Source organism: Temnothorax longispinosus, chromosome 6 (assembly GCF_030848805.1).
Source record: "Temnothorax longispinosus isolate EJ_2023e chromosome 6, Tlon_JGU_v1, whole genome shotgun sequence".
Classification (NCBI taxonomy): Eukaryota; Metazoa; Arthropoda; class Insecta; order Hymenoptera; family Formicidae; genus Temnothorax; species Temnothorax longispinosus.
In genome coordinates, this window is record NC_092363.1 from 3193927 (window position 1) to 3206387 (window position 12461).

At 39.9% G+C, this 12461-nt stretch overlaps 2 protein-coding genes across 4 annotated transcripts in view; one reads left to right on the top strand and one right to left on the bottom strand.

Annotated features, from left to right (window-relative positions):
• Nucleotides 1-111: 111 nt before the first annotated feature.
• LOC139814763 (uncharacterized) lies at nt 112-8118 on the bottom strand. Of its 2 annotated transcripts, none has more exons than XM_071781245.1 (8): nt 7766-8118; nt 5195-5548; nt 4480-4754; nt 4082-4265; nt 2900-3061; nt 2600-2773; nt 1279-1581; nt 112-1206 (listed from the first exon to the last, which is right to left on the bottom strand). In XM_071781245.1, exons 1-8 carry the CDS (start codon nt 8070-8072, stop codon nt 1046-1048), a joined length of 1920 nt encoding a protein of 639 aa, XP_071637346.1. In that variant the 5' UTR covers nt 8073-8118; the 3' UTR covers nt 112-1045. The 2 variants fall into 2 exon arrangements, with proteins under 2 accessions (XP_071637346.1, XP_071637347.1); XM_071781246.1 differs by having other exon boundaries at nt 4094-4265; nt 7766-8072.
• A 148-nt stretch (nt 8119-8266) lies between these two features.
• Nucleotides 8267-12461, top strand: part of LOC139814762 (ankyrin repeat and SAM domain-containing protein 1A) — a 47106-nt gene continuing 42911 nt past the window's right edge. For both annotated transcript variants that reach the window (XM_071781243.1, XM_071781244.1), the window contains exon 1: nt 8267-8408. In XM_071781243.1, the coding sequence (XP_071637344.1) occupies nt 8305-8408 (104 nt within the window). In that variant the 5' untranslated portion in view covers nt 8267-8304. The remainder of the gene's footprint in view (nt 8409-12461) is intronic.

A 12461-nucleotide genomic window follows, 5' to 3' on the forward strand; every position in this document is an offset into this window, starting at 1 on the left:
ATTTATAATATTATATTTCACATTTATAATATTATATTCCACATTTATAATATTATATTCCACATTTATAATATTATATTCCACATTTATAATATTATATGCCACATTTATAATATTATATTCCACTAACGTTATGTAAGCTCTTATATAATAGATCATAATACATTGCACAATACTAAAAAAATATTTGAAAAACATACATATAATCACATACAATACATAATTAAATATTTAATAATGCTGCACAACTTTATGTATATAATTCACGACTATTAATTATAATACTTTAATTTCCGTAAAAAGAAAATTAGAAAACGAACATCGCGGTTATTAAACAAAAATAAAATTTTTATGTAAAAAATATATAAAAAATTACATATTAAGGATCCATATCTAAAAAAGTATAATATAAATGTTATGCGTCATTATTAAGCGTTTATATCTTGTTTAAAGAAAATATCACATTTTATTTTAATATTTAGAGCAACACGATAAGGAAAACAGGTTTGTATAATATTTTTATATCTACTAGAACTCTACGGGCGCTACCGCGCGCACTCTGATTAAACAAACAGCGCATTACATTCAAAGTGGATTTACTTGCCACGCGGAAGACACAACAATAAACTTTCCATACCTTTTTTAGAAAGACTACCCATTACACACACGCGTTTTGCGCGCGCTATTTAGATTTAACATTACACTATTACTATTACACTATTAATTCCTTGATACACACAAAAGCTGTCTATCAAAATATATGATGACAGACAGCTGCTTATGAAGTAAGCGCAGCGAGAGAACATCGCGGACATCGCGGAAAATCGACAACAATAAACTTCGATAGATTCGAGTATTGACTTTACATGCCTTTTTTAGATACGGATGGAATGGATGGATAAATATGGATTTAACACCGCTTTTTTATATAAGGGATACTTATACAAATACGTTATCAACTGAAATTTTTGCGACTTGAATCAATCTTTAACAAACAGAATTATATAATTATTCTGGAAACTGTAAACTAATGAATCTTAAAGACTTAAGTAATCTTGACGATATGAACTTGACATTTAAGCTTGTTCTTCTTAGGCTTGCTCTTATTCGTCTTGTTCTTCTTATGATTGGTAGGCAGCAAAAGAGCACACTGATAAGTCGATATCAATATTGTCGGACTAAAGCAGGACAATATCAAAGTTACATCTGAAAACAGATTTGGTCAATAAAGTGTAATATCGAGTTATATTTACATGAAATAAAATAACAAAGACATACGTGAAACTGGAAGTGGAGATATGCAGGCTAAATGATATCCAGGTATGGTTACCCTCCTCATTATGATAGTACTATTACTACTTTCGATATAGTAATTGAACCCGGCCAATACGAGATAAGTTCCGGTGGAAACCACCCATATAAGCCAGGTAAAATTATTATAAATGAAACCATATATGGCATGGGAAAACTTTAGTTCCATATAGGTCAGTGCCATCAGAATTATGATTATTAAAAGTATAAACATGACCATAAGCCAGGGGAACGAACGATCATCCAGGTATACGATCATATAATAAAATGCTATAAGAAAGTGATAATAAATTATGCATTAGTGTACACACACATTTGTCTAGTAATTTCAACATATGTCGCTATCGCGCATGAAAATTTCGATAGTCCAATTAACAGACGCTCAGATACAACATAATCGTCCATTTTATGCTGGCGTGCGGAGTGAAAGCGGTCGGCCTAGAGTAAACAGCGATCACGATCATCTGTCGACGGATTATAGAATTGGGCCCCGATTCGTCGCTCCGGTGCAGTTGCGCATGCATGCATCGCGTAATCTAAATAGGCCCTGGCGCAGAATAAATAAACGGGGACACAATTAGGTAAATGCGAATCTTCCAAGCTGGTTACACCGTAACGTGGGAGTCGCGCCGACAGAGTAGATCAGCATCGCGCGCGCGTGTGAGTCCACGCGCGTATCACGCGCGCGGCGCGGCGGCGACGGGCACATATTTTTGCGTTTGTGCCGAGGCAAGGGTAGACGAAGGGTAGTAACTACGCCGGTAGTCGCGGCGTTATGGTGAGTAAGGTGGGAGGCAACGTGAATGCGCGCCATGCCGCTTCTGCATGGGGGATTCAGCGGGCGAGGTTTCCACATGAGCGGCCAGCATTGATAGAAGCTACGGGGAGAAACTGACTGTGCGCCTCTCATCCCTTCGCCAAACTCGAACTAACTTCGGGGTGGCGGCGCAGCACGGTTCTATCCCTCCGCTTTTAAGCCTGGCTTTCATTATTTTCCTATAATTCGTAACAGCCCTTCGCGAGCACCGCGGCGTGGAGAGGCTACCTACAATTTCTGCCTTCGTTTCCCTATCCTCACGCGTCGAGTGTATCCTGTGTTGCATTTCGCGACGCGTTTTAGCACTTGTGGCACTGGACGTGATAGTTAGAATGTAAATTAACTATTTGCGGGGAAAAAGGTACGAAAAGTGTTTTTTTGAAAAAAGGAATTGACTGTTAATATATTCCTCATTGCAATATCGTTGCAAGCTATGCAGTAACGATAACGCGGTTGAGACATAATACGTACCTGATGGAGTTAAAATATATGTAATGCCTACGGATATCAACATGAATGTCATATTGCGTAACAATTTCATGGTACATCGGCTACATCGCAATAAGTCCTTATATGAGCTAACACAGCATGGCGTGGTAATCATCATATCAATTACAATACATATGAAACCTATCAGGATGCTGACTGAAAGAGACAAAGGTCATTAGAGATCGCGCGTGTCTTCTCGAGAGGTAAGTTATAAGAGATAAGTTGTATTAAATATATATTGTTTCATTAAATTATTTCGATAAAAAACTGAAGTATGATTACTTCCATGGCTGAAATCAATGATTCTTGCTAAAGCGTATCCACAGATACCAAATAGCACCCAATAGTTTAAAGTGCGACTTATGCGACCGTATTTACGCTCTATAATAATTGACAGACACTTTAGGATCAGAAACAGTGCCAAAAACTTTGTGGCTGTGTCATCTGAAAAAATGATGACTAATATGAACACGTGACACACATAATGAGAGAAACATGAGACATGTAATGTAATTTTGCAAAGTTGCGATGTTTGAGAAATATTTCCGGGTTTGGAAAGATAGAGAAAAATAAAAAATAATTTGCATCTCACAATACTATCTGATTAAAACATAGGCATAATTCTATTATCGTGAAATGTACATTTCGCAAAATAGTATATTGTGCACCAAGGGGCGAAAGTAGCGTTTTTCAGACGAGTGTGAAGTTTGTGCTATCACTCGAAACCATTTTTTCCTCGAAATCCTCTTATTTTCTCTTTTCAAACAGTAAGTAAATTCTCTTTTGTTCTCTTTCCAAACAGTAAGTAACCACGACGATATATGCGCAAGCGCATTGCGGGCGATTGAGATCCACTACCTTTCCCTCTCGCACAATGTACATTTTTTTCTCGCACGATGTTGGACTCGATGATCAATTCCCCTTCCATTTATGGGAGCTTTCCAGCAAGTGACACAAATCGACACAAACGTTTTATTTTTCTTTTTTGGCAATGAGTAACAAAAACAAAAATCGACACTTGTGTCGACTTGTGTGTGTGTGTGTGTGTGTGTGTGTGTGTATGTGTGTGTGTGTATGTGTGTCACTTGCTGGAAAGCTCCCTATATGTGTTCTAAGATTTGTCCGTTACTTTACTTTCTGCCCAGTATACGGGGTAGAAAGTATCAATTTTCCTCCTTAGGGCAGAAAGTAGTCACTTTCCTCTCTGTTTAGCGGGCGGAAAGTAACAACTTTCCTCCCTAGGGCGGAAAGTAACCACTTTCCTCCCTGTTTAGCGGGCGGAAAGTGACAACTATCCTCCGTGGCGTGAAATTGGCCACTTTCGCCCCTCTCTACAGGCAACAAAAGTTGGACTTTCCGTGGAGGTGTTGTGAAAAAATATATAATTTTTCAAATATAATTCAAACATTATTTGTTATCATTATGTTGCAACAGAATAGTGATTTTAAAAAAGATAAGACATACCTACTCGCATACCTAAAACTTGATAACTTTCCCGGTAGAGTTGAGGGTTGCAAGCGTACGTAAAGATCGGGACATAAGCTGAGGAGTAATTTTCATAAATAGCAACTAGGGCATAAATGGATCCTATGCCGGTGCCGATGCCGTCGGAACGTTCCGCAACAGCACACGGAGTAGATGCTTTTATCTACCAAGAAATATTCTTAATCATACGTTAATTCTCTTTAATCATGAATTATCAAATATATTTTTTGAAGAGTAAACGAGTATCGGCAACTTCTGTCAGTGAAGCCTTGCAGATAGCTATAATTACTGAATTACATATTATATCAGAATAATTGAATAAATTGGTACTTTATCGAGATTGACATTTTATCTGTATGTATAATATTACGCAATACCTCGTCACCGTTCTGCGCAATGTCTTGCGTGGTCAGCATACTCGCGATCGCGTCGAAATATGTATCAGGAGTAAAGTTCTGCCCAAGCAGATAAAGACGGTACAACTTGTATTGCACCTCGCATCTAATTTTTTCGCAGGAAATCGGTGAACCGTCAGGGACGAGAACCGAGGCTGGCTCCGTGTCTACTGTTACTAATTCGTTTTCTGTATGGAGCTTTTGATATGGCGATACCTCGATATCGAATTCCATGTTACATCCACCCGGTATCGGCGCTGCGGAGAACAACAATCGGCCAATGAACGACGCAGATGGATTCTCTCGATACTCAACCAATTTTACCATCGCGCCCACACCGTCGAAAACGGTTAGCTATTCAACCCATTTACGCGCGACAGATAATAGAGATTGCGCCGCAAATTAATCGAATGCACATCTTGGTATGATTTGCGATTTATTTGTGCTATCGCGATCAACGTAACACGGCCATTTAATTTAATACAGCATATAATTTTTCGGTCTTTATCACACAAATATTGTACTCTTGCGATTGTCCTTATACACATATAATATATGGTCATTAATTTTATGTTACATTAATGGGCAAGCGTTGTGCCGCCGCCGCCAGATTTAATTCCATTAAATAAATGTTACTCTCGAAAAGGAAAGTGTGACGAAGACAGAGGTATATATTATTAATATTATTTGTACTTACCATTTTGACCGTATGTGACAATCACGAGCAACGCATCGAGATCGTTCACGTTGTCATGCTTTAAGAATACTTGTATTGGAGCTGTTGCATTGTGCGTATTTAAGTACAGACCAATGTTCGATCCGAATAAACTTCCGTTCGACACTTTACCATGTAGCTCTTTGTCGTAAGATAACGTGGCATTATATTGAAATGTATGAATTTGTAAAATAATAAACCAAATATCTGATGGAACATCTGTCACAGTGATTTTCAAGCGATTAAATGGGGCTAAATTTATTCGTTGTTTAAATGCGTCATTCTCGCTATGATTCGACAAAGATGCGACTAGCTCGACCTCGAGCTCGACGCTGTCTGCAATACAATACATCAAACGTTGATATTAATGAAAATACGTACGATAATTACGTGCTACTTTATTATTAGAAATTAAACGTTTCTGTTATATTTTTATATCTTTAGAACTATTTATCTAATTTGCGACACGACACGAGCAAATTAATTATAGATAACCCTGTTCTAAACATAAATCAGTATACAAAAAAAATATACGACAGACGTCAAAACATTTATATCATATTTTGCAATAAAGTTTTAAATAAAGAATTCCACAATGGAAGCAATTTAATGAAGAGTAATTAAACAACTAGTATAAATCTCATTTAAATCACTAACTAGTATTAAATCTAATTTAAAACATCAGATCTATTTTTCCATAAACAATAGATTAATTCACATTTATCGACCGAAATCGTTGACATTATAATGTAGGAATATATTAGAGCTGATAAATTTAAACTAATGAATAAATTACCCGAGTATTCAGATACTCATTATCCGAAACATAAATAATAAGCGAATATCCGAAATACCCAATCGGTATTACTTGTATTATCCATATTATTATAAGGTATTTGTATTATTTACTATTCGTTATTTGTATTGTAAAAATAATAAAGATTTGCTTATATCCGTAAAATAAGTTTTGAAATATTTAATCATTACGCTAAATAGGTATAATAATTTACTTACACGTATTGAGAATGTTTTCGAAAAAAAATCAGGCAGCCAAACCGAGCATGCGATCTTACTAGTTGAAGTACGCTCTTTCCAACGGTATGGTTGATTTTTGCTCAACCATACCGTTGTTCTTCATGGTCAAGTCTGATAGTGCGCTTGACGATACGGCCCATTCGAGCGCTTGTGCATCGGAGGTACAAACATGTTTATAATTGGAATTTGCTGGTGTTCAATGCACCGGATTTGAAGCCTTATTTAACCCTCCGTGCCACAGGTGGGAAAAAATAAAATAATAAACTAAGTATAAGGATCAAGAACTTTTTAATATTTATACAAGAAAAATAAAAATTTGCAATTGTCGATTTACTATTTATATTCGTCTAGTTACTACTCGCATACATTTTAAAAAATGCGTATACAAATGCCCGTATATGTTACTCGTATAGTTGAGATAGCAAGCAAGTATTCGGATATCATTTATCTTTGAATATTACGTATATATCGTGAACAGCAAACGCGTATACGGATATCCGGGAATTTCTTGCACGTTTTGAAAAAATATGCGAGTATTAAATTATAAAATCGAGATTAGGCGACCCCCAACTGGTCAATTTCTATTTATTTGACTCACGACGTGAGTCGACCCCGATTAGGTCCTTCTCAAGTGAGATTATACATAATTATATAATTACGCACGATGTGGCTTGGGCGCAGCGTCTTGCGACGCATGATTTATTGTTGCGTAATTATATAATTATGCATAATCTCACTTGAGAAAGACCTAATCGGGGTCAAAACGTCGTGAGTCAAATAAATAGAAATTGACCCCCAGTTGGGGGTCTCCTAATTTCGAATTTATTTTTATCTACACACTGGCGGATCCTCGGGCGGATCTAATAATTTATTCCATTGTATTAAATTATATTTTACACAATTAAATACTTACGTATTTCCTGAAATACGTATGAGCAAGTATCTCGAATAGCGAGCAGGTATTCGAATACCTGAATATCATTGGCTACGTTTACACCCAACGACCTGATCGCGGCCTGACCTATATTGTGACCCGAAGTAGGTCCAGTCCATCATTCGTTTACACCGAGAGACCTAAAAATTGACGGGCTCGTATTTGGGATCGCCCTGAATTGCAGCGAATCCGAACAAGCAAATAAAGGCTGCATTCCGAAATTCACTGTCATCAGCAACTTTTAGTACTGAAAATCTATAGTATACGTGACGTAAAATATAGATTTGCAGTACTGACAGTGAATATCGGAATGCAGCCAAAGCTTTTATAGGACGCGTTGCGCGTGATCGCGCGTTTACATCGCAAATAATAATGACCTATTTTTCAGGTCGAGTCACTGACCTAGCTGAAGCCAGGTCGTCCGGGTCGCCTGTCAAGTGTTTACAGCAGGCCTAAATAATTTAGGTTGAATAATTTGAGGTATAAGCCGCGGCCTAAATTCAGGGTGTAAACGTAGCCGTACAGAAGATATTGCTTACAATTTCGTGAGAAGTTTGCTGAATATTGAGGTTATGTATGCTTACCAGGTAATGATATACAATTCGTGTTTTCTAACATCGCCGTCGCGTTACCAAGGAACAACGACAAACCCAATAGAAGGATAACAACTCGTTTCACGTTAGCGTGCATCCCGCACCACGTATATTTACTCGTCGAAATTGCTGTCCAAGTGCGAGCCGGGGTCGCGACGCAGACGCCAGAGCAACAGCTGTCAATTTGACACTCGGGCCTGACGACGGGCCACTCGGCTGTGTACGGGCTCGCGCTCTCGTTCGTGGCGCTCTTACGGCGGCGGTACGCACGACTCGCGCTCCGTCTCGCTCGCTCCATTCATGAGCCGGGGTTCGCCGCATCGCCGTCTCGCTCACCCTTATTATACGTATTTATAGCAGAAGCAGAGTTTCCCAGTCTCCGGTGACTCGCGAGGCCGCCGGCTGGCGGCGCGTCAGTTCGCCCCAAGATGGCCACGTTGGATCAATGAAACGCGAGTAATCGTAGTGAAAACACAAATTGACAAGTGTGCGGGCGAACAACTGCGGCTTGATCGCGGTGTAAATGGACCATGGGCAAGGACCAGGAGCTGCTCGAGGCAGCAAGGAGCGGCAACGTCACCGTCGTCGAGAAGATCCTCGGCCAGCGTGCCAAGAGGAGTGGTCCACTGGCAAGGTGGGTGTCACCGTGCCCTAGCCTAGACTCGACAACTTCTGCCTCTCTCGCCGTCGCCTTTCCTCGTTACCGAGGTCATTTCCTCATTCCCAGTTCCCGGCCCGCCGTTGCCGGACCCTCCGTTTGATGATTTAACGACCGACGACGTCTCCGTCCACCTCCGCCCCTCCCGCCCCCGAGTCCGTTGACACCGGGGCACGACGTCGTCTCTCGCGCATTCCATTATCGAACCGCCACCGCACGCCGTGCTCATTTCGGCATACTCCGATTCGCGTCTCGCCGATAAGGGTCGCCGGGTCGCCGCCGAGAAGTTTCTCCTCGACGGGCTTGTCCGATTTCGCAATTTCCCTCCCCCCCCGCGGCGGCTGATGAGGAAACTCACGCGAACCGGGTTAAATGAACTCCCACGATGAATGAACACCGACGTTCTTTTCTTTTCATTTCCTTTTTTTTTTATGTCACGATGACGCTTCTTACGATAATTCCTTCACGCTCGATCGAACGTATACCGTGTCGTTATTCGATTAATCCGGTGGTTGTCGCCGATTGACCGCTCGCCGGGATTTCTGCCGTTAGTTCTACCGTTAATTATACGAATCATTGCTCGCGTTTCCTTTATTCCGACCGCCGACACGTTCGCGTTATCGAGATTTCCATTTCAATTTTGTAGGTCGATTGAATAACGTTTTGACGTAATGGTATTTAATATAATATAAGTATAGTTCAATATCGCTCCTCTCTCCCCTCTCTCTTTCTCTCTCTTTGATATAGTAATTTTGTTTTATCAAGAACGTTCTATATGATTGCGTAATTGAATTATCTTGGTTATAACTATTCTATTAATTAAAGACAAAATCAATATAATGGTTGAGTTTTGTCCTATTCTTAGAAGCATAACCATGCTATTACAGTGCACTGATTAGCAGCGTTCTGTTCGACAATTTTGTCCATTCGAACAACTCATGATTTTACCGTGACCATGAATCATATCGAACACGTACACCCAATGACGTTGCATGCAGATGTGTTGATACCGAGCAAGGACTTTGTTGTCAATTATCTAGAAGCCTATACGCAATGTTTCCTGTAACGCCTTTTTCTAAGCTCGTTAACATGAAAGTCATGAAACAATTAGTATCGTTTAGCACTTATATCTTTTGCCATGCTACGAGGAATATGCAGCGGAGCTGCACGGAAATACGTAAGGCAAAAAAAATATGAGGCCTCATTAAAACATGAAGATATATCGCTTCTATTTCCGAGCGCTTCATCCGCAACGCACTTATCGAGTCACTCTGCTTTCTATTTGAGGCGATAGATAGAGGGATCTATTTGGCGAGTGCAGGCTATATACATTTTTCAAGGGTCATCGATAACACGGAGAACGCAATAGGCCACCGCGAAGGAACGGAGGTCCATGATCGAGAGAGAGAGAGAGAGTCCATTTTATCTTCCCACACGTTGGAGACATTTAAATCCTTCGTGAACGAATTAACGCTAATTGCAAACGATCTCGCGAACATATACATTACCGTGGGAATGTTTCGTAATTTTCTATATTTATTCGCGAGAACGCGCTGACAAATAATCGGATAGACGCGACCGGGCGCGTGTTTCGTCCCGACGAAAAAGTTCCACGCGGAAATAAATTAACGACCGGTGTGTGTACGCAGTGTCGTCATTATGGTCAAAATCGGAGCAAAACAATTGTTCATTCATCTGTCAAGCTGTCGTACGCTCGTCGAGCAATGCGATACTCGCATCGATTCGCGCGACGATAAAGCCCTAACTACGCTGCTCTATTTTTGACACGATATCATCGCGTGTCTAGTTATTTTGGACATGATATAAAGCATAGATTTCTCTTGCGATCGTCGTGAAAAACATCTAGAAATAAATCGCTTTATATCTTATTCGAGATGGTCGTCGCACGTTTTATGATAGGAGTACATTTTGCTTGATCAATAAAGACAATTTTTAAATCAATTTTATTCTAATTTAAAAGTAGAAAAAAATAGTCTTCAGAATTCTTAAGACCATTTTGTATTAAGAGCAGAAGACAAATGTCAATACGAGTCCATTCAAGAGAGATTATCGTAAAGTCACGTAGTATAAAGGAGCTTTAATGCCTTGTACAAGCGTATTCAAACAGACGATTAGTTACCGGACGTGTAGAGCGAGTCGATTGAACGCGAATGAATTTATTATCGCGCCGCGTTCTCGCCTCATTCAATTATACCGGTGATCGCCGATGGTGTCGTTCCGAACGAGTGACGCTCGCATAATTAGTGAAACACCGTCGTCTACTCGGCGAGCGCTCTTTATTGACCCAGTGTCGCGAACTCCTCGACAGAGACGGACTTTGTCGACGCTACTTGCTCCTTCCCATTAATTAAGTCATGCTACGACGACGACGGCGCAAGAAGCTCACGGTTTGTTTTTCGAGAGACTCGTGCGTGCATGCGTGCGTACATGCTTGCGTGCGTGCGTGAGTGCGTGCGCACGTGCTACGAGCGCATTCACGCATTTTAAGAATGACTGCACCGTGCGACGGTGCAAAGAGGTAAAAGACATCGAGAGTGAGAGAGAGAGAGCGAGGGAAAAATCTGTTTATTATTCAGGGATGAGCTCTGCCAGAACAAGTGTACATAAATATTATACACGTTATTGACAAATATACACTGTTCTGGATTATTTTTTTTTCCTTAGACCATAATAGAAATCAAAATTCGAAATAGGAGGAATGATGAGTTATATAAGTAAAAATAACGAGCAAAAAATTTTCGATTATAATATCGCCCGAATGTTTTTCTGCATCAAATATTGAGATTAAATTTTGATACAAAATACTTAATATTAGAAAACAAAGTGTTATCAAATTTTAACAACTCAATTAGTGGCATAACAAATGTGTGATAAGTTTTTCATTATACGCATTTTAGATAAAAGCAACTGTCGCAACTGAAGAGCCTTGCAATTTTCCTCTATATCGTTCTCCTTCTATCTAAAGGCTGGAAGAGGACGACGATTCGCCGTCGGTGATTCCTAAATGTATCGTAACGAACGCGCGCTTCTCCAACGAATTGTCTCTCTCGTGCCTGTCGACGGCAACGCGCAACTTGTCCGTAACTACAAAGCCAGCCCGCGGCAAGTTTGCCCGCGCGATTTCTTCTTCTCTCGTTATTCCGCGACCTCTTCACCGCCCGACACGCGCTTGCCTTTTTGCCCTCCTCGTCGGAAGATCACAGAAAAGCAATATAAAACGCGACCGCCCTGAGAGAGCGTCGTCCCCGAGCTCCTCAACACTGTAGCCCGCCCGGCGAGGGAGCTGAGAATATTTTGCGATGCTAATCGCGAAGTGGACGCACCACTTTTCGTGTACGAGCGCCCGCGAATGCGTGTTTATCCTTTGTTCGTTGTTCGGTCTTCTTTTTTTTTTTTTTATTTTGTATGTAGGTGTGATAATTTTAATCACAGCTTCGTTGAAAGACAAAGCTAGGAAAAAAAATCTCACGGGACAGAACGTAAGAAAATCGATACTGTAACGTGAATTATGTAATATCTATAGAGTAAAAATATTCGTACTTCACGCGTGATATATAGTAAGTTGAAATTTGTCGGAAGTAATTTCGTGAACCAATTGCAAATGCGTAATAATCAGAATCCGATAAATTGTAGTCGGTTGATTTGCTTGTGCTGATTTGTTTCGCAATATTTGGAACAATTGAAATATGTTTAAAATTAAATAAATATATATTACGTGCGCGTAATATAGGGGGAGTCCGGGAGACTTGACCATAGAGGAGAACCACTTCAAATATCTCGTTCAAATTTTGCGCCAAGCGCGCAATTGTTAAGTTGCTGTATTATTATAGTATATTGTATTTATATATTTGAACGAGATATTTGAAGTGGTTCAACTCTCCTCTATGGTCAAGTCTCCCGGACTCCTCCTATAATTTATTTTTTTTTAATTTATATTTATCGAGGAAAAATTATGTCTATATTTCTTAAAGATCGAAGTTCATTGTTATTACTACTTTTAGGACACTT

Bases quoted from the DNA above. Each gene is read 5' to 3' on its own strand.
- LOC139814763 (XM_071781245.1), bottom strand. From the start codon at position 8,072: ATGGAGCGAGCGAGACGGAGCGCGAGTCGTGCGTACCGCCGCCGTAAG. The intron at 4,755-5,194 runs GTAAGTACAAAT...TGTTCTCCGCAG, and splicing joins TGTCACATACGGTCAAAATG to CGCCGATACCGGGTGGATGT. The intron at 1,582-2,599 runs GTACGTATTATG...ACTTTCTTATAG, and splicing joins ATATATTTTAACTCCATCAG to CATTTTATTATATGATCGTA.